Below are 27,932 nucleotides of genomic sequence, written 5' to 3' on the forward strand. Positions count from 1 at the left end.
TAAAGCAAGTCACACCCATTGTTTGGCTTCCCAGTGCATATAAAAGTTATGTTTACGCAATAGTCTATTAAGTGTGTAGTAGCATTATGTGTAAAAACAATGTACACACCTTAATTTAAAATACTTTATTGCTAAAAAAATGCTAACCATCCTCTGAGCCTTTAGCTGGTCGTAATCTTTGCGCTAGTGGAGGGTGTTGATGGCTGCTGACTGATCAGGGTGGTGGTTGAAGGCTGGGGTGGCTCTGGCAATTTCTCAATATAAGACAACAATGAAGTTCGCTGCATCGATGGACTCTTCCTTTCATGAACAGGTTTTCTATAGAGTGTGACGCTATTGGGTGGCATTTTACCCACAGTAGAACCTCTTTCAAAACTTGGACATAGGAAGGGGGGAAGGGGAAGAGAAGGGGGAGTTTTTATCTCACTCCTTAAACAGACAGCCAGCAGTCTCAGGGCTCTTCAAAATAAAATCACCGAATGCTTCTCATAAATTCTGGGAAAACCATAAAAAAGTAAAAGGGAGACCTCGAGATCCAGTCTGTACCAAGATATCCGGCAGAGAAATTTTAAAGCCTATAGACAGTATAAAAGGCTAAACCTCTACTGGGCAACGCTCCTCAGATTAGCTGAGAGCCCATCTGTGCTTTATGCCAGATGTATTTTGACAATTTGCTTGCCTTGCTTTTTGATAAATTTACTTGCTTTACTTCTTTAATAAATTCACGTTATTACAACACACATACACATAAAAAAAATTGGACAGCAGTCACTAATCATCAGAGAGATGCAAATTAAAACCACAATGAGGCATCACCTCACACCTGTCAGAATGGTTCCATCAACAAATCAACAAACGACAAGTGCTGGCGAGGGTGTGGAGAAAAGGAAACCCTAGGACACTGCTGGTGGGAATGCAGACTGGGGCAGCCACTGTGGGAAGCAGTATGGAGGTGCCTCAAAAGATTAAAAATGGACCTGCCATTTGACTCAGTGATCCCACTTCTAGGAATATACCCTAAGAATCCTGAAACAGTAATCAGAAAGAATATATGCGCCCCTATGTTCATAGCAGCACAATTTACAACAGCTAAGATCTGGAAACAGCCCAAGTGCCCATCAGCAGATGAGTGGATAAAAAGCTGTGGGACATTTACACCGTGGAATACTATGCAGCTGTAAAGAAGGATCTTTTATCCTTTGGGACAGCATGGATGGACCTGGAGAGTGTATGCTAGGTGAAATAAGCCCGGCAGAGAAAGACAAGTACCATATGATCTCATTCATATGTGGAATATAATAAACAAAAAAACTGATGAACAAAATAGATCCAGAGACATAGAAGCACGGAACAGACTGAGAGATCTCAGAGGGAAGGTGGGGAGGGGGAAGGGGGTGGGGAAAGATTAATCAAAGAACTTATATGCATATATGCATAACCCATGGACACAGACATTGGTCTGGGGAAGGCCTGGGGGTGGGATGGATGAGGGGTGGAAGGGGTCAATGGGAGAGAAAAGGGGGACATCTGCAATACTTTCAACAATAAAAAAACAAAACAAAAAAATAACAAAATTGGATAGCAGGCAGCAGGGAACCCCCAGTGGGTAGGGCCTGGAATCATCTTATGGCCCCAAAGGAGGGTTTAGAGAGCCTGTTTCTGGAAAACTGGAGATCCAGCCACCTGGGTCCACCCTGCTAGGTGACTCTTCTCCAGTAGCTTCTTGGTTCACCAGCCTGAGCTCTAAGACCTCGTCTCAGGAGCTTGGCTGCTTCTCCAGCCCCTCCCTCACCAGCCCCAGAGGGTCTTACTCTGAGCCAGGAAGGTCACCTAAGGTGGAAGCCACCTTCCTCTGGCCTGCTTCTGAGCATCACCTCTTCTGAGGGCCCAAGGCCTGAGTCCTGTGACACCTCTTTGAACAGTCACTTGGAAGGCCAGCTGTCCCCACCCCCCTCCCAACCACACACACACACACACACACACACACACCCAGAGGGCGGGGCCCACAGCAGGGGTTGGTGCCTGGCCAGCTGTGGTCTCACTTCTCTCTGGCTTCCTGGTGCCCCTGCCAGGTAGGCCCCAGCCTGCCCCACCTGGTGTGGAACAGGGGGCCTCCTCTGCCAACACTAAACAATAAAGTGGCTTCCCCAGCTGGCGGTTGCTACGGGGGTTTCTTTCCTTGGTGGATTCTGAGGAATCTGCAGGAGATGGCAATATGGGGGGTGCGGGGCAAGGATGGAAGCCAGGGAGAGGCAGGCAGACACAGCGACTCAGAAAAAGCCACGTTTATTCCAGTGTTGTTGGGGGGAAGGGGAGCTTGACCCAGCGATTCTAAAATTGTGCCTGCCGGTCCCCTTCGCTGGAGGGCATGAGCCAGCTGCAGGGCAGCCAGGCCGTCACTGACCCGGCTGGGTTGCGGGTGAGTGGAGAGGCTCGGGGCTCAGGCCTTCCCGTCCTTGCCCTGGGACACGCGGGTCTCTGGCGGGGCCCGGTGGAACCACTCGAACCAGGAGCCATCGTAGATGGCCACGTCGGGCTTGCCGCAGAGGTAGGCGGCCAGGGCGATATGGCAGGCAGTGACACCCTTGCGACACGTGGCAATGAGGGGCTTTGTGAGGTCCACCTTCTTGGCGTCGAACATGGCCCGGAGCATCTCTGGGCTCTTCTCGAAGCCATCCTCGGTCAGGAAGTCCATGAACGGCATGTTGACTGCGCCTCGGATGTGGCCGGAAGCCAGTCCTTGGCAGGGGCAGAGAACAGAGGGAAGGGCAGGGTTAGGAAGGCACCCGGGGTAGGGGGGCCTGGAGGCCTCAACAGCCAAGACTATAAGGATAGGGTAGTTTGCAAGTAAAAATAATGTCTCTGCCCTTCCCTGAGCTTGGTTTATTCCCAGCCCTACCTATATTCAATGTCCATGACTTAAGACAAATTGCCCTCTTCCCCCAAAACTGCCTTGATGTAGGAATGTCCAAAATCATAGCTGCTGGAGAGGACAGGGATATGAGTCTCGGCTCTACCATTTACTAACCCTTATCTTGGGTCAATCGTGGCACTTCTCTGACCCTCAGTTTTCTCAGATGTAAAATGGGATCAGTGGTGCAGACCCATCTCATAGGGTTGTTGAGAAGAGCAAATGAAATGATTAATGTGAATGCTATGTGCTGCCAACTGCTGAGAACAAAGGTGAAAGGAGAGACTCAGCCCTGCTCTCTGGGAGTATGGTCTAGTTAGGAAGATAAACATTAAACAGATATCCTCAGAATTTGTTAATATTAACATGACTCCATTTTACAGGTGAATACACTGAGGCAATATAGATGACATTGGCAAAATAAAACGGCTTCCCTAAGGCCACACAGAGAGGTAAAGGCAGACCCAGGATGGCACGAAGTCACCAGGTTTTCCTGTTAAGCACACAGCTGTGGAAGGAGCGCATGACCAGGTGTTAGACATAAGTTCAAATCCCAGCTCTGATACTTACCAGAAGGCTGACCTTAAGCAAATGACCTCACTTCTCTGAGCCTCAGTTTCCCCATGGGCAAATGGGAATGAGCGTAGTCACATGTGTCAGGGCTGTTGTAAGGAGTGAAGCCCTGACTACTGAGGCTGGCCCAGCCACTCTCAGATGCTGTGGCTCCCATCACTTCACCACCCACACCAGGGGGCGAGTGAGACTGGGGATAGTGTGGTCTGTCTCTTTAGGCGCCTCCTAGCAACACTGAGAGGCTTGGATGGAAGCAGAATGGGGGTCTGGGCTGGCTTTGGGGTCCATTCCAGAACTGTTTGCACCCAGTGAGTGCCCTCTGCCAAATCTGGCTTCAGACAAGCCAGCAGGTTGGATACAGTGGACTAGGCACAGCCAGAGCTGGTGCCACCCACAGGGCCAAGGCCTTGGTCTAGCTCCCAGCATGCCCAGGAGCTCCTCTATCTCAAGTGCCCCACACTCCAACAGACTGGGCACTGGGAATGGGGCCCAAGACACTTTTGAGCGTCTCTTTGAGCTCCCAGGATGGGAGCAGGATCAGGGTGGGCAGCAGTGGGAGAGGACCTGACCTAGTTACCAGGGCACACACTCGGGTATTGTGCAGCCAAGCAGGCCCTGCACCTCTGAGCCTCAGTTTCCCCAACTGTGAAATGGGGAGATAATCCCACCTACCTCTCAGGCTTGTGGAGAAGTTAGTTACTGTAGGTAAAAGCCCCTAATGACCCTGGGCACACAGTAGGTGTGCAATGTCCCATTCCTCTCACCCAAGGTCAAAGAGGATTCTGAAATTCGCTAGCACGACTCAAAGAGTTCCTTTGATTAAATAGATGTCCAATGTATAAAATTATAGCAATTTTTTCCTGTGGTGATTTCATCTTCTTGTCTGGAAACTTTAATCTGGGATTGGATGGGTGCTGATCCTACCAGTGAGAAACAATTCATCAGGGGGTTGTTTGCCAAGAAGCCCAACTTTTAAATGTTCAGCATTCACGCAGTGGGCTGGATTTGGTGCATTTAAAAGCACAAGCATTTGTTGAGTTTGAACGCTCCCCCACTGCCACCCGGTTCCCCCATGAACCCGAGTCATTGTTTTCCTCTGATTACATAAAAGTGAAGAAGTCAGAGTTCTGCAGCCCTCCTGCGGGGGGGGGGGGGGGGGGGGGGGGGGCTCCTTTGCAGCTCTGCCAGCGAGGGCCCCAGGCAGGGCTGAGGAATTGAAATGAGTAGAAACTGCCTCCCCGCCCCCCCCGGGGGGGGGGCCGTATGGAGGCGCTTGGGGTGGGGGGAAGGAATCAGTCCAGAGCAGCTTGGGGAACAGCCAACTGGAGGAAAGGCGGGATGGACCCGGGAGCTGCTGCTCTTCCGAGTGCAACTCCAGCTGCAGGCCCGGCTTGCCCTCCCCCCGGCAGGCAAGCTGCCATGCTCGTAACCTCTGGCCCCCAGACAATGGGTCATCATACAGCTTTATCCTCTTGGCACTAAAGGGGAGCCCAGGCTCAGAGAGGTGAGGTAACTTACCCCGGGACACACAGTACAGGTGTGTGAGGCAAAGTCAGGTCTGTGTGACCCCAAAGCCGGTGCTCTTTGACCCCCCCGCACCCCCCGACCCGAGCCGCCCTGGAAGAGGGGGCTGAGGCTGAGGATGGAGGAGACGACCCCTCCTTTCCCTCAGCTGCCCAGAGGTCTGGGGCCTTGTGTTCCAGCTTTGGCCAAGATGCCAGTCAAATTGGTGAGGCTACTGGGAGGTGTGGGTTTTCAAGGCCAGGAAAGCCTGTTTGGCTCTTTCTTGCTTTCTTCCTAAAGACACTAAGGAATTCCGAGCAAGTAGCCCCAGTGGGTAGCCCCCAACCCTGGCCACTGGGAGGCATCTTGGCACCTTCTTCCCGCGCCCCTCTGGCCCCAGCCCCCAGACGTTCAAGGGCAAGAGAGAGGCAGAGGGGCCACACGATCCCACAGCAACAGCAGAGCTGGGACCTTTCTTCCCAGTCCTCACATTTGCTTACACACAGTGGTCTTGGGAAACAGCCCCCCTTTGATGCCTGCAGGCTGGGGTCAAGTCTTGGCCACTTTGCCTCATTAGAGAAGTCTCTGCTCCCTAACCCCCACCTGCCTCCCTGTGCAGGGCTGCCGTCGGTGTCAAGGAGAGCATAAAAAGGATTCTGCAAACAGGAGTGTTCGTTAGGGGTCAATCCTCCCTCCTCAGCCTCACCCCTCCCCCGCGCAGGGGGAAGGAAAAGAGCCTGGGTTTATAGAGACGCTGAGCTGGATCGATTCCCACCTGTTTCCTCCCTGCCCCCAGGCTCCTAGCCTAGGTGAGCAGTGTTCCTTTCATTATGGGTTTTGAGCTGAAGGGACTTGCTCAAGGCGACACACAAGTGCCACACCAGGATATAAACTCAGGCGTCCGCCTCTCCCCTCGCTCCCCTTGCAAACAGGACCAAAGCCACACGGGACACAAAACTGAGGCCCAAGGGGGAGTTGCTTGCATGGGTTCCGCAGGAAGTGGCTGTTAGGTTTCTGAGGCCCTGCTTCCAGCTACCTCCTGGGGGACACTCTCCAGGGATGCCCAGGGCCGGCCACCCACATTCCCCCGGGTGTTACATCTGGGGCCCACGGGCTGCCTCCCTGATCCCATCCCAAGTTGGCGACCATGAATTCAGCAGAGCCTCATGAGCCTTTGTCCCCAAAATGTCTCATGCGGAAGGCCAGCAAAGCCTTAGAAAACAAGGGAGGGAGGTGCCTCATCCCCGTGCCTTCGTAGACGGCCTTGGCCTTTGCACAGTTCCTCGCCCTTCTCAAAATATCCTTCTAGCCACTGCTGCATTTAGAGGAATACACCCCCAGGTGGGAAACGCTGACATTTCTCCTCTCATTTTATAATAAAGAAACCCGGGGAAGCTGAGCAATTGGATTTGGTCCCACCACAAATGAGGGGCTGACCTCAACTAGGAACCCTGCTCCCCAGGGCTCCAGATGGGAACTGCAGGAGGTGGAAGTAGGGCCACGGGCAGGGGGTGGAGCTTGAAAATTCCAGGCCTCCGGGAGGCATCGCCCACAGCAGGCCATTTCCCCTCTCTGAGCCTCAGTCTCCTCCTCTCTAAAATGGGAGTGAAGAGGCTGGGTCTGGCATCTCTAAGCTCTCCCTTCACTTATTCTCAGAGTACTTCGGGGCAAGCTGGAAAGCAGCTCAGGGAACAACTCCACAATCCTCCCCCAGCGGCAGCTTAAGTCCCAAGGAGAGAAGGCGGCTTGAACCAAGGCCATGAGGGGGCTGCAGGAGCTCTGTGCCAGGAGTCTCTAGAAGGTGACAAAATAACTTGAATCTTCAACTCTGGACCTTCAGAGAGCAAGCTGGGCAAGGATAAAACAGGGCCTGGAAAAAAACCACAATAGGGACAGCAGAACCCTGCATTCTCCTGGCTTATCCACTAACTAGCCTTGTGGCCTTGACCTTCCCCTTCCTCTGTGTACCTCAGTCTCCCTTCTGTCCTAAGAGGTGGCCTTTCTGGCCCTTCAGTTCAGTGTTGGAAATAGCTTTCAGAGTTCTCTTCTTCAGAGGCACAGAGAGGAAGAGATAGTTTTCAACAAGTTAGGCAAAATGTTGCACAGGAGTTTGATTCTGCAGAGGCATCCTGACTGAGGACAGAGCCACTGCCCTAGGAGGTGCCAGTCACTCTGAGGGCTCAGGCCAACCTGGGTCATGAGAGGCCCCAAGAGCACTGACAAGAGGTACTCCACCCAGAAGGGGTGATGGCAAGACCTCTGAGGTTCTAAAACTCTGCATTCCCTCTCTGGAGATCATCCCCACCCCCAGCTGTGTAGAATCCTCCACAGGAGAGGGAGAACTTCTGTGCCATCTCCCTGCTGATGCCTAGGGAGGGAGCTCCCTCCTGGGCCTGCAAGGTGGGGATGGGCAAAATGGCGATGCATCCTGGTTTAGCTCACTGGTTTGAAGCTAGGCAGCACTGGATTCAAATCTTGACTCTGCCACTTAACTGAGCAAGTAACAATATCCTGGCATCTCAGTTTCCTCCCCTCTAAAATGGAGATATTAAGCCTGTTGGACGAGATCACGCAATGTCGAGTGCTTAGCCTGAAATGGCAGAAGCTGGTAGCTCTGCAGACAGGCTGCCCTGCTTGGAAAGGTCAGGGGTCCTGGGAGAGCTGGAGGGGTGGACTGGGGGAAGGACATTGTTGACATCTATAAGGGTTTCTGAGGAGTAGAGAGGCCCTGAGAAGTTAGGTACAGGGACTGAGAGGCCCCTGTACAGTGATTTGTGTGTTGGCTCACGGGCATGTGGGCAGCTAGTGCCTGGGTGTGGATGTGGGTGGATATGTCACCAGTCACCTCTGCTGATGCCGCCACCCCAAATGCATGCTAGGTGCCTGTCAGCACATGATTATGGGACCACATTGGAGGTCCTCATGCATCAGGGCTGAAAAGCCTTTAGGTTTGACTCTATCCTCTCATTTTACAGATGGAAAAACTGAGGCCTACATAGGAGGTACTGAGGGCAAAACCTGAAGAGGGTCCCAGACATCCTTATTCCCCATCCCTCCATTGGGCGTTATTCCCCAGGGACTATCCCACCCACTGGGACACCTACCTACAGCATCTGGCTCCGGCTGGGTGCCCAGGAACCGCCCTTGGGCCCGTGAATCCACCAGCTGGAACCTCTTAGACTCAAGGTTCTCCAGCACCTGCTCGTAGGTCTTGAGCAGCGAGCGGTCAAGTGTGGCTTTGAAGACTGCAGGCTCTGGGCATGAGGGCTCAGATGTCACGGGGTGGCCCTCCTTCAGCCAGTTCCGGAAGCCACCATTGAGCACTGACACTGTGCGGTGGCCAAACACACGGAACATCCACCAAACCCGAGGTGCATAGAAGCTGCCCAGGTTGTCACCATCATATACCACCACGTGTGTGTCATTGCTGATGCCCAGGCGGCCAACGTAGTCAGCGAAGCCCGCCTCGCTGGGCAGCATCATCTCGTAGGGTGACGACTTGTCCTTGCACTCCTCTATATCAAAGAAGGAGGCGCCGGGCACATGGCGCTCCAGGTACTCCTTGCGGGCATCCCGAGTGCCCGGTGAGTACCAGGACGCGTCCAGTACTCGCAGGCCAGGCCCCAGCTTTCCAGCCCGGACCGACTCTGCCAGCCACTTGGTGGAGACCAGAGCCCGGTAGAGCACCTGGTGAACCATGGTTTCAGCTCCGCTCTTCACCTGGCGCGGGTGGGAACCGGGAGAGACAGGCCGTGAGGACCATGTGTTCAGTGCGTGGGGCCTGGCACGCGCTTTTTCCCCACCAACCCTTCAGGGTGGCGTGTTCACAGCAACCCAGCCGACCGGGGCGTGTCGTGGGACAGGTGGGCAGATTCCCTAAGGAAAGCCTCTCCGCCCCTTCCTGGGTCCCCCTCACGGAAGGGGGGCGCAAGAGCTTCCGAGGGCTCCAGGGGGAGCGGGCCCCAGAAGCTACAGTACTCGCCTTCCGGACCCTGCCACATAAGAATCGCGAAAAGATGCCCAGGGTGGGGGAAGATGGCATCGTGGGCTTAGAGCCCCCTTTCCTGGAGGGCAGGGGAGTGGGCGCGTGGGGGAGGGTTCGCTGGAATCCTGCACTTTACCCTCCGACTCCCGTCCCCCGCGCCTCTGGTCTCGCAACGCCCCCTGCGCTTTCTTGGCAGCTGGGGCGAGCCCGCCCCCAGGATGCCCGGTCCGGTGCCCTCTGCCCCCGCTGGGTCAGGGGTTCCCGGGGCGTCGCGCCCGCCCTCGCCACGGGGACCCGACGGGCGGCTCAGTCCCCAGCGGCCCGAGGCCGGTGGCCGCCCCCACCCCGCCGCACTTACTCGCCCTCGCCGCGCCCTGGCGCCCGCCCCTGCCCGCTGGAGAAGTTAGCCGTTCAAACCCCGGGCCAGCAACTCCCCGGCCGGCCCGCACCACCGCGCCGCCGCCCGCGGGGGGGACGCGCGCCGCCCGCTCCTGCCCCGCGCGGCCCGCCGCCCGGCCGCGCCCGCCCCGCACCCCCACCCCGCGCGCGGCCCCTCTCACATCCCCAGAGACCCGCGGGGGCCGTGGGGCGGCGCCCGGGAGGCCCGGGGCGACGGGAGGCAGCGCGGGCGCCCCCCGGGCCCCGCGAATGGAAGGCGCGAGTGCAGGCGGCTCAGAGTGGCCACCCCGGTGGGCCGTGCCCAAGTCTCCTCCCTTTGGCCGCCCGCAGGTTGGTGTCGGGAGGAGGGGACAGCTGCGGGCGCGGGGAGGGGGCACCTTGCGGCGGGGGCTATGGCCGAGCCCGGAATCCAAGAGCCCGAAACCCGGGTAACTGCTGCGGTGTCGGGCTTGATTGCTTTAGGGGGAGGCCCATTGTTGGGGCGCGGTGCGGGGCTCCTTGCGGGGCCTGAGCGGAGGTGGGGGCTGCAGTCTCGGAGCGAAGGCCGGCCCTTGGGTTTGCCCTAAGAATGGCTGTCGGCAGCAGCTTGGGGCGCGGTGCAGGGTGGGGTCGGTGTGAGTGGCGGGTCGGGAGCCGTGGGTGGGGAAGGGGGACACCTGGTGCCACCAGAAACGACAAGAAAGAGGGAGGAGGGACTAATAAACCTGACGGATAAGCTAGGGAGAGGCCAACTGACCCAGAGGTGCCAGGAGGAGAAACTGCTTAGCAAGGAACTTGCTGGAGTAAAATGAAACTAACTTTTGTCAGGGCCTGCGTGGTGAGGCACTTTTCTCCTAGGGGTGTTACCTAGTTCCCACAATAACCCAGCTCGGAAGGCCAGAAACTTATTTAAAGACCAGAGAGAGACGTTGGGCTGGTTGCCCCGGGCACTCGGTGTGGAGGCCAGGCTGTGTTAGATCTGAAGCCCACGTGGCACCGGCTGCCTTTGCTTACCTTGCCAATCTCTGCCTTTGCTTACCTTGCCAATCTGGAGGCCTCATACTTTTAAAAATAATTGCCTTTGTTGTTGTTTTTTAATTTAATTGTAAGTTTGTATACTTTAATTTTTAACAACCTGTTAGCATAATTACTGAAAATCTAACAACTGGGGGGCTGCACTGCCCTCCCTACTCAGCTTTTGCACATGCTGTTACAAGTGCCTGGAGTGCTTTCCTCAGCCCCCTTTAAAATTTTTGTTTTAGTCTGAAATAATTATATTCTCTCAGGAAGCTGCAAAAAGCCATGCTTTGATGAGCATTTATGCAGTGAATCCTCTGAGCTTTGTGCTTTGCAGGGAGGCAGAGAACCCAGGAAGGACAAGGCTGGAGAAGTCCTTGAGGAATGCCCAGGCTGATGGGAGCCCCACTCTTCCCAGGGCTCACCCAGATGGCAGCCTGGGGCTCACACTTCCCTTGTGTGGTTGTTTACACTCCTGAGATGGGCCTGGGGCTATCCTGTATGTCCTGGAGTCCTTCACTCCCAGAACACCCCCAACGGCACTGGTCCAGGCCTGCCGAGCACACAGGAACCTGATCTCTACCCTTCAGTGACACAGGGCCTGCCCTCCCAGACCCTCTACCTCCCAGTCTTCTGTGGGAGCTGCCAATCCAGCAGGGAGGGTGGGGCAGGATGACTTCAAGTCCCACCGAGTCCTAAAACTATGATTCTAGATTTGTGCATGTCCATTCGAAGGCCCCTTTACGAGAGTAACTTTGAAAAGAAAATGGGATTTTTATTAAGCCACTTTGAATGATTATTAACACCAGTTATATGCATCATCATGGTCCTCTACATTCATTATTTAATCTTTGCTAAAAGAGGTGAGGCTTGGAAGACCCTTTATAGGAAATGGAAACAGTCCAGGGAGCCTAACATGCCCACCCTCATATAACCTGTTAAGCTGAAGAGTAGCATTTGCACTGGCTTGTGTGTGTGTGGGGGGGGGGGGGGGCTCTGACTCCCAAACCATGGTTCTTTTCACTCTAAATGTACCTTTTGGTGGGGGGAACAAGGAGCCCCAAGAGTGTTGGGGGGCAGAGGCTGTTGTGGTTCACAAATGGGTTCTTAAAGAGGGGCCCGAAGCACCCCTCAACATCATCTAGCTGTGGCATAAACCACAGATTCTGGGGTGGCTCCTTAACCAAAGCCTCCTTGGCAGCCTCCCCATCCCAATGGTCAAGCTTCCTGGGCCCCTGAAAAGGTCAAATCAGTTTGGATTTTCCCCTCCTGCAGGAAACCTTCCCACCCCTTCTCCTCCTACCCCAGGCCAAGCCAGTGGCCCCTGTGTACTCCCATTGAACTCCAGCCTTTCCTTAATTATATTGTTTCCCAAGCAGGCCTATGGCCTGCCTTTACCCCCAAGGCCTGGCAAAGGCAAGTTTCTCAGTACCCAGCACAGGGCTTGGCCCTGTGGACAAAGTGATTCCTAAAAGTCAGCTGCAGTGAGACTGTGGGAGGGGGCTGGGCATAAGGTAGCACACTGTCCACTCTTTAGACCTGGTCATCATTGACCTAGGGCTGGGGAAGAAGTTCAGCCTCAGAAGTTGAAATCTGGCTTCAAATCCTGAGGCTTCCCCTGAACTGCTGCAGTGCTTAGCTTGCAACCTAGCCCAAACTTTTTCTCTACCCACCTTCTTCCCTTCAGTGGCAGGACTGCCTGGTGTGGATGTAAAGGCTGTGCCCTGCACAGGAAGTGCACAGCTGAGGGGCTTGACCTGGAGGCTCTGCACCCACCTTTTGCAAGAGGGGCACCTTTCTCTAACCTGCACAAAGGCACCTGGTAAACTAGGAGCTGCTTGCACAGGGGCTCAGTGCTTTGGGAGCATCTCAGCTTTGGAAGACTCAACTGATATGACAGTGGGCTGCTGCCGGCTCACAGGGAAATGGAGGGGAGAGGGAGTGAGACGCTAAGTCACTATAGCTGCTGCCGCAAGAAGATCCAGAGAGAAAGCTCAGGCTCACGGGGCAAAATCTGACTGTGCTTGACTCAGGAGCCTGCTCAGTGGGTGTGGTGAGGTCTGGATTCTGGTGCCAGACTGCTGAATGTGCAGCCTGGTGTCACCACTTCTCAGCTATTGCCCTTGGTCAAGTTAGTGCACATCTATGAGCCTCAGTGGCCCCCTCTCTGAAGCAGTGAGAATTACACCTTACCTCTGAGGGCAGTCACTCAACAAATAATCTGGAGCCTACTCAGTGTCCTGCCTTGTTCTAAAGTAGTGTGAGGATTAAATGGTCCACACAGCAAGGACCCAGTGAATTCCAGCTACTCTTCCTATTAGGCTAATTATGTAAATGTTTGATGAACCAGTTCCGCCAGGGACCTTCCTTGGGTGCATCTTGGGGAGGGGCCCTCCTGTTCCTCTCTAGGGGTCATGGTCATCACTTTGCTGGGTATATAGCCTGGCGGGGGGGAGGGGAGGGGAGGGCCCGGTGACCCGAGTCTGCACCTGGGTTCACCACTGCTGATTTTCTGCATTCCCTGGACTCTGCCCTCCCTCGGCTCCACCTCCCCACCGAGCTAGCCCCGGCCCCAGCCCCTGGCCCCGGCCCAGACTGAGCAGCACGGGGCGTTTCCTGACCTGGGGCCGGCCTCTTCCTAGATTCCCTCCTGACATCACCCTTCCTGCCTCCTAGGCCTGCAGCCCCAGTCCCGCCGCAGCCGCAGCCTCCGCGGCCGCCATGGCCCCGCAGCAGCTCTTCCGCGCGCTCGTGTCGGCGCAGTGGGTGGCGGAGGCGCTGGGGGCGCTGCGCGCGGGGCAGCCGCAGCCCGCGAGGCCGCTGCAGCTGCTGGACGCCTCCTGGTACCTGCCCAAGCTGGGCCGCGACGCGCGCCGCGAGTTCGAGGAGCGCCACATCCCCGGCGCTGCCTTTTTTGACATCGACCAGTGCAGCGACCGCACGTCGCCCTACGACCACATGCTGCCCAGCGCGGCGCACTTCGCGGAGTACGTGGGCCACCTGGGCGTGGGCGCCGACACCCACGTGGTGGTTTACGACGCCAGTGACCAGGGCATGTACGCGGCGCCGCGGGTCTGGTGGATGTTCCGCGCCTTCGGCCACCGCGCCGTGTCACTGCTGGACGGTGGCCTCCGCAACTGGCTGCGCCAGGGCCTCCCGCTCAGCTCGGGCAAGAGCCGCCCGGTGTCCGCCGAGTTCCGAGCCACACTGGACCCCACCTTCGTCAAGACCTACGAGGACATCAAGGAGAACATCGAAGCCCGGCGCTTCCAGGTGGTGGACGCCCGCGCCGCTGGCCGGTTCCAGGGCATCGAGCCCGAGCCCCGAGATGGTAACAGCGCTGGCACAGGGGCTGGGAGGTCCCCTGGGCCGTGGGATCAGGCGGGCCCCGGGCACTGCCCTTGCCCTTAAAGGACTCTGCGTGGGGTGGGGGCTCAAGATTTGCCTCCCCCTCCAGTACTTGGGGCAGTGACTGCCCCAAATTTGTTGGGAACCCAGGGTGCCTCACTCACTACTGTGGGTGTAGGGGTCACTGTAGACTAGGAGGGGTGGTGGGCAGGCCCAGTGTGAGGGAAGCCCCAAAGAAATGAGGCCTCATCAGGTCTTTGCCATCCCTGAGGGTGACAGAGTGGGGGCGGGGAGAGGCTGAGGCCACAGAGTAAAGGGAAGTCTCTCAGGGGCCAAGGCTGACAGAGGGCGGGAGACGGGGCTGCCTGGGTTGGGGCAGAAACTGAATAGAGGGTGGTTGCTGCCCTGGGTTGGGGCAGGGCCTTCTGCTGGGGGCTCAGTTCTCCAGGCAAGGAGCCTGCAGGGAAACCCTGTATGAGGTAGGGCGGGGTCAGTTAGGGGCCACTTGGTGTGAGCTTTTTAATGGTCCCTCAAGGTGTCTGCTGTCCCCGTAGAAAGGAGGAAATGGAACCTTAGAATGGCGACCTTGCCACAGGTGTCAGAAAGCAGCCCAGCCGGGAGTTGAACTCCTAGAGCCCGTACGTTTAATGTCAGTGAGCAGCCAGTAACTCCCCAGCCATTTCTCCTGTGCTGACTTCAGGGAGGGGGAAAGAACTTGCTACTTCCTCCGGGAAGCTCTCCCTGAATGGCACCCCCGTATCCCCGGATCAGAGTTGGAGCTTCTCTGTGCTGGCAGAGCAGCGTGGGCTCACCCTATCCTCGCGCTGTTTTGGATGGCCTGTGGGCAAGGACATCCTTGTTCCCAGTGTACCCTGAAGCTCACCCAGGAGCTGGCACCGAGATGGTGCCTCAGAGAGGTTTAGTAAATCCAGAAGGTCCCTACCACATGGGACCCTGCAGAGCGATGTTGACAGGTCAAACCACATGGAACTGCTAATAGCCAACCATTCTTAAACCTACACAGGTGGCAGTTTCATACAGTTCAGCCTAATAAGGATGCCACCTGAACCTGTTGGGTCCTTCAGCTCAGCCCCTGGGGAGGGGAGGAGTGGGAATGAAGAGTGAAGCAATGTAGGACCTGGCTTTGAGACAGCGCCCTGCCCCAGATTCCACAGGCTGTGTGACACCTGGCAGGTGACCTAGTCTCTGAACCGTAGCTTCTGCACGTGTAAAGTAGCAACAGAATGTGGAACTTCAGAGATGCGGTCAGGGTCAAAGGTCAGGTGGCAGCAAGTGAGGAAAGCATTTGGCTCCGTGTTGGCGCACATGGGATGCACTCAGGAAATGCGAAGTGATGTAATGTGTGCGTCTCTGGTTGTGGCTCTTTACTGGAGTGCTTCGGGCTTACCCCAGTCACGCTTGCTCATCTGCAAAGTGAGATAACGGTATACACCCAGCAGGCCTGTTGTCAAGGTGCACTGAGCTGATATGCGTCAAGGCTCGATCTAAACCAGTGCAGAATGTCACTATCATCATTCTTGCCCCACGACTGAGACCTGGCCCAGTGTGCCTAGAGTCTGCCACATTGTTCTGGCAGGGAGGGGAAGCCTCCTTTGCTTGGTGGGATTCAAGGAGTGGGGACAGCCCTGCTCTGACAGTAGCCAACCTGGGTTGAGAGCTTGCTCTGCTCCTTTGCTCTGGGCCAATCTATACACAATGGCTCTGACTGAGCCCAATTTCTGCATCTGTTAAGTGGAGATGCATGATGCACTCCAACTCACCATTGGCTGTAATGCTGGCTATACATGAAGTCCTGAGAGGAGACAGTGACAGGAGTCAGCTGCTCCCTTTAGGAGTGTCACCCCACTGCAGGAGGAAACTGAGGCAGAAGCCACCCTGGAGTCCAATGCCTGAGATTTGAGCCATTGCCTGTTACGGTTTATTTTGTTGCAAATCTGTCTTTGGTGTGAAAATGGGAATATTAGGAACACCTGCCTAATTGGAGGTGGTGAGAACAAATGACCAATGGTGAAATGAACTGTGTATTGGGAGCCCTGGGGAAGTTTTGGGTGATGTGGGTGAAAGGATGACCCCCTAAATGAATGGTTTTCTAGCCTTGCCCTGGTTCTTCCTGCTATAATCAAAATAATCTTTGGAAATGGAAGTCTGATTTCCCCTTGTGGTCATGTCCGAGCTCTAAGATTTAATCCAGGCCTGCTAAGATGTTCCCACCTGCCTCAGTTTCCCCTTGGGCCTCAGCCTCCCCACTATCTGGGCTTTTACTATGATGACCTTTAACCCATCTAAGCACCATCTCCTTGGAATGCTCTCAGCCCCCGCAGCCCAGACCTCTCTACCTGGCTGAATCCTACTCACCTTTCAGGGCCTTCTCAGAGAAGCTTCCCTGGCCACCCCTCCCGGGCAGTGCTGCCTGATGGTTAGTGAACAGGCTCTGGGGCCTCTGCCCCTACTAACTTGGGAAAGTTAGTCTGTGTGCCTCGATCTCACCTGTATAAAGAGAGGGTGGTAATTTCTTTCCCATAGAGTTTTGGGGAGTATTAAAAGAGAAAATATAGCCGAGGGGCTTCAGAACAGTGCCAGGCACAAAGTGAACACTCAGTAGTGTCAGCTGTTATCATCTTATCTGATGTGCCCCATGCAGGAGGGCCTTTTGGTAACACTCACCATACTTGTAATTATTCAGCTATTGCCTGTCTGCCCTGCCAGATCAAAAGTCCTTGACTGCAGGTGCTACCGTCCCAGAGGCAGAGGTCTTGTTTATCTTCATTACCCCAGGACACATAGTCGGTCATCAGGAAAGCAAGAGCAGTGTGGCTCTGGGGGCTCTGAGTCTTGGGTTCAGGTTCCAGCCAGCAATTGGCCAGAGGCACGACCTTGGGTGGTACTGAACCTCAGCATCTCCATCTGTGAAATGGAAATGCCTGTAAATCGTGCCTGGGTTTCCAGTTATGAGGGCCACAAGAGATGATGTACACAGGGGGTTTAGCGCCATGGCTGCGTGGGAGGCTCTCAGGACCGCAGGGGCCATTCACGTTGCCCTTGTATTTGATTCCTCCCCCTGCTCTCCTGCTGCAGGCATTGAACCTGGCCACATCCCCGGCACTGTGAATATCCCCTTCACAGACTTCCTGACCAAGGAGGGCCTGGAGAAGAGCCCTGAGGAGATCCACCGCCTGTTCCAGGACAAGAAGGTGGACCTGTCCCGGCCACTGGTGGCCACTTGTGGCTCCGGCGTCACAGCCTGCCACGTGGCATTGGGGGCCTACCTCTGTGGCAAGCCTGATGTGGCCATCTACGATGGGTCCTGGGTGGAGTGGTACATGCGTGCCCAGCCCGAGGAAGTCATCTCCGAGGGCCGAGGGAAGACCCGCTGAGGCTGGGCAGGACATGACACATGAAGCTCAGGTGATACCTAGCCACCAGCTGTGCCCAACCTGGTGGTTCTGATGCTGTTTTCACCAGAAGAGCGTTTCTTCCTCTAACTCAGGCGGTACATGGGGCGACATCCCAGAGGCGAGGAGTTCTTTTGACCGGTGGGCTCCCAGGAGAGAAGGTGGCGGTGGGCGCAGGGGAAGGGGAGCCACCCACATGGTGCTGAGCTGGGCCCCACCTCCCTTCTGTTTCAACTGTGGAGGAAATAAAACAGCCAAGTACTAAATGCTTCTTACTCTGGGGCTGCCTTGGTTTCCTAAGGAGCCAGGGATTCCAGCACGCCCAGCAAAGGGAGCTCCCTGGAGCCTGAGGGTCTTGGAAACCTGTCCCTGCCTCTGAGTGGTGCTGGGTCCCCAGATCCCATTCATTCTTATAACCAGAATGCCCCCAACAAACCATCCTGCACCCCTAATGCTACGGCTCTCCCTTCTGGCTTCCAGGCTATTTAAGGTGAATCTTGCCATGATATGTCTGGAGTCCCACTCAAAGCCCCAGTGGGTGAGCAGTACATCTCGTTTCCGGATTGAGATGGGTCCGGCACGAAATAGGAGGCTGTACCACACTGAGGAGGCCTGTCCCAGCCCATAGGGCGTGCTGGAGAATGGCCAAGTTTAGCTCAATTGGAGGAGAATCTTATTTTAGACTCTGGGAGTCCATGCTTAGAGGCTACTCTCTGGAGCTGCCAGGGGGTGGGCCGACCCAGGGGTCCATCTTTTCTGCCCAGGAGAACCTCTTCCCTGAGGCTTCCCTAGGGTAGGGACTCTGTTCTCCCTTTGTCTTTGTCCTCTGTGCAGGGGTGGACAGAGGTATTTGAGAAGGCCCCAAAGGCTTCCTGTCAATCTGGGCCACCCCTCCCCACCTTCAAGCCCCCGAGGCACCTCTCAGTAGCAAATGACCAGTGTCAGCCAGTATTGGGGGGAACCCTAGAAAGAAAGAAAAAAAACAGGGGCAGTGACTTTCCCAAGGTAACACAATGGGAATCACCCCCATTGAGAACCACAGCTGTAGGAGCAAATAGCACAGTGGAGCACAGCAGTCAGGAACACTGTAGACATGCAGGGAGCCCTTTCCCTAGAGACACAATTTAGCAACCGAGAAACCTTCCCTTTGGCTGGTCTCAAACAAGCCTCATTTTCTCTCCCAGTAATGTCCCTGCCTCTTCAAGGAGCAAGGTTTGTCTGCAAACACATGTGAGGTTCTGATCTGCCTTCTGTCTCTGCTACCCCATTGCAAGGCTGCCTGACCTTGGACACATTTCTGAGCCTTGGTTTCTTCATCTTTAAAATGGGAGTAATAGTACCTCCCTTGAGCAATACGAGGATTGAATGAGGGAATCCATAGATACTGTTTAAGGGTGCTGGGCACCGAGCAGACATCAACATTGTTATTTTTTAAAGGACTTTTATTTATTTGGCATGTTGAGTGCCTCCTACACTCCGGAAAGGGAGCAAGGAATGTGAGCACTGCTCCTGCCCTGGAAAAGCTTCCCGGCCAGGGAGGAAAACAGGCCCATCTTGTCATATTTCCAGAGAGAAGGGAGAAATGATCTATTTTACAAGTGAGAAGATAAGTTCAGAGATTGAGTGGTTTGCCTAAGGGCACACAGCTAGTTCAGAGAGTTAAAATTCTCAGGTCAGGAGCCTCTCCAATGGGCCTTTCCTGCGGTGGCTTTACAGATCTCAAGGTCAAGGGAAGGATGGAGTATAACTCGGGGTTTGGAAACACACGTGACAAGCTCATGTGAGATGGCCAAGTGTCTCCCCAGCTCCACGAGGAGATGCCTTGAGTTGAGGGATACAAGCAAGGGTGCTCGGTTCCCTTTCCCCAGCCCAGCCCACCCCCGGCAAGGCGCCTGGCTGATTGAGCCAGGGCTACTTTCCTCCTTGGAAGGCCCTCCTAGATGGGTCTGGACAGGTTCAGAGGAGCCTGAACCTGCCCAGAGGCGGAGAAGAGGTGTAGCCAAGCCTTCTAGGATTCTCAGAACTTCGGGTTTAACTTCACAGGAGCTGGCGAGCCCTGACCTGCCCCCTGCCTCCTGCCAGCCCGAATTCCCGGAATAATTAACCACACAAGGGAGAGGCCCTGCCTCCCCTCCACTTGTGCACTGTAGGCAGGAGCTTGCAACATTGGATAACGAGGGTGATGAAATTTTTGTCCACTGGGCAAATATTTGCTGAGCACCCCCTCTGTGTAAGGGACAGTTGGAAGTTTCCCAACCTTGTCTAACCAGGTGTCCTGGAATATAGTCATTCCCTGGGCCGGTCCCTTGAGGGATCATGGCCTCAAGAAGCCCCCACCCCACACTGGAATCAACTCTGCACAAGGCCCCAGAGGGTCTGCCTTTTAGACCCTTCAGGTAGGGGCCTCAGTCATCTCTGAAAAATGGGAGCAGACTCAGCCCTGCCACGCACAGGGTGGGTGTGATGTAAAATAAGGTAAAGCTCAAAACAATATAAGGTGTCACTCCCACTGGATCAACCCCAGCTCCATGCACAGAGCAGAGCTTTATCTCCCTAACTCCTGGTGAATGTCACTTGGGAGGAGATGAAGTTGTCAGGTTAACTGACGCTTTATCATTTTAAGCACCAACATTTTTAACATTAAGCTTTGAGGGGGTGGAACACAGTACATGGAGGGAACCTGAACTCCCAGGATTCTGTTTCACCACTTTATTGCAGTGATACCTTCAGGGACTGTTTGCCCCTGAACTAAATGGCCCCAACTGATGTGCCTTCCTAGTGCTAAAGTTCTTGCAACGCCATCGCAGGTCAGCCTTGCTGACTCCTGCAGTCTCCACCTGCTTCCAGGTGGGCCCACTCTCCCTGGATGATGCCACCATTCCAGTGGCTTAACCCACTGAGTTGAGCTGGGGACTCGAATCTGGGCCTGCAGCAGCTGGCTGCACTCAGATCCCTGTGCCCACTGTCAGCTCCTCAGTCCACATTCCCTGACTCAGTGTGCACGGCCACCATGCAGGGGTCACCTGTGGCCAGACCTGGCAGTTTGAGACTCCATAGCCAGTCAGCACTGAGGTCTTTGTGTTTTGTTTTGTTTTAAAATATGTCTTTATTGATTTCAGAGAGAAAAAGGGAGGGGAGAGAGAAACATCAATGATGAGAGAGTCATTGATTGGCTGCTTCCTGCATGCCCCCGACTGGGGATCGAGCCTACAACCCGGGCATGTGCCCTGACCAGGAGTCAAACCGCGATCTCCTGGATCATAGGTCATTGCTCAACCGCTGAGCCACACCGACCGTGCAGCACTGAGGTCTTAGGATTTCCAACTCTATTCCCACTGCCTTGGTCCAGGTCCCCCGCCCACCATGCCCAAGACACACAGACACAGTCTGTCCCACCTGTCAATTCCAGCACACGCTGAGGGACAGGCCTTGCACCAGGACCCGGGGTGATGGAGAATGAAGAGAGACCCTCGGGAATCGGCCTAGTGGGTAGTGACTGACAAAGACTATGACAGATGTGAGGAGCATCAGGCCTGGTGCACAGAAAAGGTGGGGGGCCTGGTCTGAGAGGCCCTCTGCCCAGGGCTGACAGCCATGTGGACACAGCAGGGAACAGCGTTCAAAACACAGCCCCTGGAGGCATCAGGACCTCCTGCTCCTCAGCTCTGAGTGTGGGCAGGTGCCTCGATTTCCTCATCTGTGACATGGGGATAATCCAGTACCTGCTTCATAGTATCAGATTCATACAAAGCACTGAGAACAGAGCCAGTCGCAGAAATAATTATCGCTGTTACTAATACCCTGTCCTGCTCCTACTCCTGCCTCCTTGTGCCAGCCTGTATGCCCTTGGGGGTAACATCTTCCTCATGGTTCTCTTCCTGGCCTCAGCAGTGACGGGTGTGAAAGGGGCTGGAATATGAATGGGGCGTATACGTTAATATCCTGGTAGGGCTGAGAGGGACCCTAATAATCCCTCCATTTACTGAGCACTGTCCATGTCCAGAGAGGATGCTAAGTGTTTTGCATCCATTTAACCCAACAAGTCAGAAATAGGTGTTATTAGCCCCCATTTTACAGGCAAGAAAGGTAGGGGCTTAGAGAGGTGAGGTGACCACCCAAGGCCACAGGAAGGTTAGGGCTGGGATGGAATCCTGTATGGAATGACTACAGGGCATTCATCCACTGCAAGACAGAATTGGAGATGGGTCATAGAAGAGGAGTGGGGGTTCTCTCCTGGCGGGGACAGTCATAAGTCCCCTACAAAGGCCCTGGCACACACACATGCTCACACCTTCATTCACGGGGAAGGAATGAGGGAACCAGAGGCTGACTAACTTGCGGGCGCCGTATGTACTCTGATCTGTTTCCCCAGGACTCTCTTTAAAGTATGGAGTAGCAATCAGCAAAGAAAACCGCCGGAAAGGCCATCACCAGGCACTAAACATCGGGCACAATATTTGCTGAAAACGTGATAAACTGCAGAATTGTGTGGCTCTAGAACGGGATGGGAGGGGCCTCCAGGAATTCCAGGCAAGCTGGGTACCAGGGAGGCTCCCTGAGCTGATGCCGTGGGGACAGCTATTGCCCAGTGACAGTGGTTCGTGTGCACTTTCTTGTCACCTCTTCTGCTGCTGGCCTTCGCTCCCTCCCACTCCTGCCTTGTAGCCCTTCCCCGCTTCTGAACCATGACAGGCTTAAAAATCATGTTGGTATCTAACGAAGCCACAGACACACTTCCCTTGTGATCCAGTGATCTCATTCTAGGAAGCCACCCTGAAGATACACTTCCAACAATATGAAAATACTTATGCATAATTGAGTTACTTGTTATAGCATTAGTTGTAATTGTAAAATACTCAAAACCACCTAAATGCAAACATATAGAAGGACATTTGAATAAACTGTGGTGAGATCACAGGGAGAGCTGTGCAGAAATGAAGGAACGAGGAAGGGCTCTGTGAAGTGTGGTGGACTGATTTCTAGGATGCATTGTTAAGGGAGAACAAAGGGCAAGAGTGTCCACAGGATGCTGCCTTTTGTGTAAGGAAGGAGGGAAATTAGAGTGGGCATGTCCCTGATCATTCCTGCGAAAGAGACACAGCAGCGATAAACCAGAACGGGTGGGACTGGCTGCCTATGGGGATGGTGGCAAGAGGGTGAGACCGCTGTGGTGACACTTGTCTACTTTTCTGTACATGACTTCTTGCATCATTTGACCTTTAGAACAGTGCTACGTTTTGCATACTCAAAAAAATGAACAAGGAAAGAGTGAAATATTAATACACATAGAAACAGTGAACCTAACTGTCCTTCAGATAGATAACATAAGCACACGGCACAGGGGAAGGCCAACCCCATAGCTTCCCCGACCACCCAAGTAACTCTGCACTGTGGTATTTGGGCTATTTTGACTCTGTGTCCTAAGTAAAAAGACAAAACAGAACAATAAACGCCCGCAAATAAATACTGGCCTCTTGACTGTTTTGTGTCACAGAGTTATGGGTCGCCAGTTAGGAAACTAGGACTGAGCAAGCATGGGAACTGACACTGTCCCTGTGGGAGAGGGGAAAGCGGAGGGGAAGGGAGAGGGCTGGGGCGAGGGCTCTGGTGCTGGCCTGGAACGGCAGGTACCAGTGTGAACTCGGGGTTGCTGAGGCACAGAAATAGACACGGTGCGGGGCGGGCGCGGGCGCGGGCGCGGGCGGCCCTGCATGTCTCCCAGCTCTGGCTCTGCTCCCGGAGGACCTGGCAGCAATGACACCAGTGCAGTGAGCGTCCCTAGTGCTCACATCTTGGCCTACATACCGTTGTCCACCAAAAGGAACCGGAGCTTCCCGGCAGGGAGAGTACAATGGGAGCCTGGACCATTTCGCAGGGCAGGAAACAGGGAGTGCTCCAAGAGTCCACAGGATACCGAGGGGGGATCAGAAGTTACTATTTATTGACTACAGGTTTCAGTTCTTCAAGGTGAAAGGGATATGTTGATGGCGTCACGACAGCCTGAGTGTGCTTAATGCCATGAGCTCTATTCAGATGGTTAAGATGGTGCCAGGAAGAACTCGTCTGCTACCGTCTCAGGTCTAGGCTTGGGGGCCTGCAACTTAAACTGACCAAAGGCAGATTAGCACAAGAAAAGACAGATGTTACTCACATAGAAACAGACGAGTCTACTGGAGTCACAAAGAAATATGACTCTGGAAGGGAATTTGGGGTTTAGGGTCACCCTAGTAAGGGAACGGGAGGGGAGAAAGGAATTTAGAAGACAAATGACTTCTTAATAGTGGATGGAGAAAGGGCACTTAAGGGAAAACAAATTACTTTTAAGAAAGATAAATGGGTCCTTAGGAAACTAGAAAAGATATAGGACATTTTTGTGACAATGCCTATTTAGGTGTGGTTTGGACTTCCAGTCTGCAAGGACAGAAATCATTCTTTCCTGGCAGCTCCTGGAAAAGGGACTTATGGCAATTAAGTTCTTTTGAATTTTCTTGGGAGTCTGTGCTTTTTGGCTGATAAAGGAGATTAGGGAAAAAACCCTATTCACAAATGCATTCAGCTCAAAATAATTTTTGTGCCACAGTGCTGCATTCTGGGCCACTTCAATGGTACATTTTATGTTAGGTCTATGTTACCACAATTTTTAAAAAGATGACGTGCTTTATTTAAGAACCTATTTTTTTAAAAGGATATGGGAGCCGGCTTGGAGGGGTTCCCATTGACCAAATCTTAGACAATTTGAGCATCAAAATACATACTAATGGTAACAGGTTATAACTATTACTATTAGTTATCTGATAGGAATCAAACAGTCCGTTCCTATACACGTAAATGAATGGACAAATGAGAAGGAAAATATCTCCCTTGCAATAGAATGCCACCCAATAAATGTAGAAGGGATGTTGGAATTAGAAAAACCACAATTTGGCAATCATCAGAGTCCTAATTTTTATAGCAAGAATCAACAATGAATGCTAAAATTAATGAGATAAGTAAGTGTGGACAAAAAGGGGCCCCATGTTAACTTGACTAGCTCAGGGAAGGCCTGCATGGAGGCTTTGCAAACTCAGAGACCTAAAGTAACCACAAAGGGTGGTCTGAAATTAAAACTTTTTAATTAAAAGCAGTTTATGGTAGGTAGTCATATCCTAGGCTGATATCTTCCCTGACAAAGGTCAATCTTGACCTTAACTAAGCCTGTCTATTGTCTTTTGCGTCTATGATAACATTCCTTTGGAATGTCAGGGTAACTCCCCTTTTTCCAGACCCCACAGGGCACAACCAGTGCACTAGGGCAGAGACCATAAATCCTCCCATTGTTTTATTATGTTAATTGTTGACTGCTAACTATGCTGTGTCCACCTACGTAAAAGATGAGTGTGTCTATCATTTTACTTTTCATCCAGTCCCAGAGGTCCCCCCTACCTCCCCATCCCCCCACCCCCCACCCCCCCCTTTGCTTTCTCCCGCCTCCCTAACCTATCACCAGTGAATTTAATGCACCCCCCTTGCGTCATCTCTTTTGGCTGTGATGCACGAAAGTGCAAAACGGCCATTCTCCGGAGCATTATCTCAGTCTGTTGAGATTTTGCTTCCTGGCAATTGTTGATAGTTTGGCTCAAATAAACTCACAAAAATTGTTCACATGGTTGACGCTGACATAAGTTTGATGGTAAACAGGATGTTTTTGCAACTTTTCTCTAAGCCTGAAATTACTTAAAAAAAAAATGCTATTTTTTTTTTAAACACAGGTTTTTCTGATTCAGTTTCAGCCAGGGCTGCTAACTGCACCCACATTCTAAAATAAGACGCTAGACGCTCTAACGCGGTTCTTTCAGCAGAGGTGGTTAAGAACTACTTTAGAAACTTAGGAGACCACACAGCTCCTGCCCGCGGCAGATGGCAGGTGCATGAGAGATGCCAGAGGGAGCCGCTGGAAGGCGGCCAGGCTTTCTCTAGAAGCAGCCTTGGGGGTGCCTGGGGGTGCCGTGGCGCTTTACTTCCCCTGCCTTAAGGAGGGAGGTGCCTCCCCCCGCAGGCTGAGTGAGAGGGGTTTCCAGGAGGCCATTTGTGGAACTTGACCTGTGTGTCCTGGATTCTGGGGGGCTCACAGGCTGGGGTGACCCAGTCTGGGGAAAGCCTGCAGGCAGGTGCTGGCCTGGTAAGAGAGATACTCCACGAAAGTGCTTGGAGCAGACTCTCTGGCAGCAGAGCCGGGGTTCAAGGGGCCCGGGGGGATGATTAACAGAGTGCTGGTTCTGTGTGATTCCTACTTCAAGCTGTGGGATGACAGCCACAGGAGCCAGAAGGACGTTTGCATGGAAGAGTGGGGTTCCTGGAGGAGGCTGGTTAGAGCTATAATTATTTCCAATTTAGAAATGGGGAAACTGAGGTTCAAGGAGGGTAAGTGACGTTCCCAAGACACCAAGCTAGCAAGCCACAAAGTCCGGGCTGGCATCCTTGTCTGGGAGCCTTTGTCTGTTAACCACCTCTGTCTTGGCTTACTTTCAAGTCCAGTTCAGAGGCACCTGCTCTTCCCAGAAGGGGACAGCAGGGGACAGTGTAACCAGCAGGCGGTTGAGGTTTGGCCCCCCTCCAGGATAGCCATTGACCCAGAAAGCACCTCAGGGGTGGCCGCCTTTTCCTCTGAACCCAGAAGGCAGCAAACAGCGGTGAGGAGTGCCAGTCTGGGTCTCAAACAGGGCTGCCTGGGATTCTGGGTTTTGTCAAAGCCTCTCGCACGCATCTACCCAAACGGAAGCAGCCCCCTCTAGACCAGAGACCACCCCTGACGTCTCTCTTCATCTCTGTGTTTCAGCGTCTGGCACATAGTTGTCGATGGTACCGAATGATGGCTGGTGGGAGAAAGGAGTCAGGAGTCCTTTTCCAGCGGCGGGTGTACCCCACCCCCCAATCTCCACCACCCAAACATGGCTTCTTCCAGACAAAACCCAGCCACAGGCAAAGATGTGGTGGCATCTGTCAGCTCTATTTAAGGGCCTCGGGTCCTGCTACCTGGTTCTTAGCTGTGGCCCTCATCAGTGGGGTTGTTGCTTCTGGTGGGAACATTTTAGATACTGATGTCCAGGAATTGGTGAGGGCCTCTGAGGAAGGAGGGGGCGTGAGAGCTTCCCCCTCTACTTTGGAACCAAAGGTGCTGGCTCAGCCTCCACTGACACCTCCAGGGCCGCAATCCACAGGGCAGCTCCTGTGGTAGGATGGCAATGAGCCCTGGCACTGGGCTCAGCCTCAAGATGATCTAAGTGGCAAATCTGACCAGGTCACTCCCTGCCTACAACACTTAAGTTGATTAAAAAAAAAGCATTTCCTGCTTTGGTTTTGTTGTAGCTAACAATGGCTGAGGCCTCACTGAGCGCCAGGAGTGCAGCTGATCTTTCAAGATCAGTTCGTACCCCACTTCATTCATTCATTCGTTCATCCACTCATTCAATATACTGAAACCAGGGACTGTGCCAGGTGTTTTACAGACATTATATAATCTTCACAACAATGCTCTGGGACTACTATAATCCCCAGTTTCCAAAAGAGAAAGCTGAGGTTCAGAGAGGAAATTGCTCTAAAACATACTGGTGAGTCCTTGGGAATAAGACTCTAGCAGCTGTGACCTAGTCCCTGCCAAGATGAAAGGCTTTACGGAGCAAAAAGAGCCTTGGATGGTAACAGAACCTTCCCCCAGCACAGGGTCAGGCTGCCCAGTGTGTGGGGCCTGTGTGTGTGACACTGGGATCAATGAGGGGGACCTCAGACCACTCCGCCTTAATTGAAGACCAGGACAGAAACATGGAGAAGAGGAAGTTAAGGATAGCTTCCCCTTAAGCCCTGTGCCTCCCTGGTCCCAGATGGCCTGAGGAGCTGCCCCTCTTCTCCCATCCTGCAGTACCCACAATGTCAGTCCCACCGCCAAATTAGCTGTCTCAGAAGGGGACCGACACAACCAATCCCTCCTCACCCTCCCGAATTACAGATGAGAAAACTGAGACCTCTCACCATACCTCATCCTACAAAAGTCAGGATGAAAACCCAGTTCTCCAGACTTTGATCCAGTGCCCTAGCCACATTCCCCCCACTAGAAATCCTCCCCAGGGAGTGCTGACAATCCAAGGGAGGGAAGCAGGAGAGGGGCCCTGGTGGTGGAAATGCACTTGGAACCCACGTGGGTTCATGCCAGCCTGCCACTCGCCAGCCCTGGGTCAGGAAGGTCACTTCAGCTGAGTCCTCATCTGTACAATGGGTACAGTAACAGCAGCCTTGCAGGGCTGCTGAGAGCCTCATGAATAACATAGATACCTGAAGCATCTGGAATACAGTGGGTGCTCAGTCAACTTTAAGCTCAACTACGTTGCCTTCAAAAAACATGTGGGGAAAGACCCCCCCCCCCCCCACGAAGGGCAGAATGAAATCATATTAAAGAATATTAGAAGACAGATACAGGTAAGGGCTATGGAATTCTGGGAAGGAAACGTTTCTTCCCGCATTTATCAGCTGTTTGATAATCCAGCCTGGACAAAGGGAAATCAATAATGTGGAGAACCAATGGGAGGGTTGATGATTTGGGGTATCACTCACTATTTTCCCAGAGACCCCGAACTTGACGTTTCCCAAACACAGTCATTTGGCCACGAGGCTTCTTCACGAGACCCGTCTGTGGGCATCCCAGGGAAGGCAAAGGGGGCAGGGCGGGGCAGGACGGCTGCAGGCGTCGGGGACCCTCACCCCCGGCCCGGCTCCGGGCGGCGCGGACTACAACTCCCGGCATGCCCCGCGCGGCGCCCGCCCGCCGCCTGCC

General features: G+C 53.8%; 2 protein-coding genes across 5 annotated transcripts; one reads left to right on the forward strand and one right to left on the reverse strand.

Moving 5' to 3' along the window:
• Positions 1-2,267: 2,267 nt before the first annotated feature.
• TST (thiosulfate sulfurtransferase) lies at positions 2,268-9,417 on the reverse strand. The gene is made up of 3 exons (XM_081125405.1): positions 9,331-9,417; positions 8,092-8,707; positions 2,268-2,739 (listed from the first exon to the last, which is right to left on the reverse strand). The coding sequence occupies exons 2-3, from the start codon at positions 8,684-8,686 to the stop codon at positions 2,441-2,443; spliced, it is 894 nt and encodes a 297-aa protein (XP_080981531.1). The 5' UTR covers positions 8,687-8,707; positions 9,331-9,417; the 3' UTR covers positions 2,268-2,440.
• A 218-nt stretch (positions 9,418-9,635) lies between these two features.
• Positions 9,636-17,404, forward strand: MPST (mercaptopyruvate sulfurtransferase). 4 transcript variants are annotated; one of them, XM_081125410.1, is made up of 4 exons: positions 9,683-9,701; positions 12,055-12,189; positions 13,044-13,698; positions 16,812-17,404. In XM_081125410.1, exons 3-4 carry the CDS (start codon positions 13,089-13,091, stop codon positions 17,108-17,110), a joined length of 909 nt encoding a protein of 302 aa, XP_080981536.1. In that variant the 5' UTR covers positions 9,683-9,701; positions 12,055-12,189; positions 13,044-13,088; the 3' UTR covers positions 17,111-17,404. The 4 variants fall into 4 exon arrangements, with proteins under 4 accessions (XP_080981534.1, XP_080981536.1, XP_080981535.1 ...); XM_081125409.1 differs by having other exon boundaries at positions 9,694-9,799; XM_081125408.1 differs by lacking the exon at positions 12,055-12,189 and having other exon boundaries at positions 9,636-9,701.
• The last annotated feature ends 10,528 nt before the right edge of the window (positions 17,405-27,932 follow it).

The sequence above is a fragment of the Miniopterus schreibersii genome (genome assembly GCF_964146895.1).
Source record: "Miniopterus schreibersii genome assembly, chromosome: 2".
NCBI lineage: Eukaryota > Metazoa > Chordata > Mammalia > Chiroptera > Miniopteridae > Miniopterus > Miniopterus schreibersii.

Excerpts from the sequence above, each read along its gene's own strand:
- TST (XM_081125405.1), bottom strand. The coding sequence starts at position 8,686 with ATGGTTCACCAGGTGCTCTACCGGGCTCTGGTCTCCACCAAGTGGCTG. Across the intron at positions 2,740-8,091 it reads GCCGGAGCCAGATGCTGTAG|GACTGGCTTCCGGCCACATC; the intron begins GTAGGTGTCCCA and ends GCCCCTGCCAAG.
- MPST (XM_081125407.1), top strand. The coding sequence starts at position 9,764 with ATGGCCGAGCCCGGAATCCAAGAGCCCGAAACCCGG. Across the intron at positions 9,800-13,043 it reads TCCAAGAGCCCGAAACCCGG|GCCTGCAGCCCCAGTCCCGC; the intron begins GTAACTGCTGCG and ends CCTGCCTCCTAG. Across the intron at positions 13,699-16,811 it reads CGAGCCCGAGCCCCGAGATG|GCATTGAACCTGGCCACATC; the intron begins GTAACAGCGCTG and ends CTCCTGCTGCAG.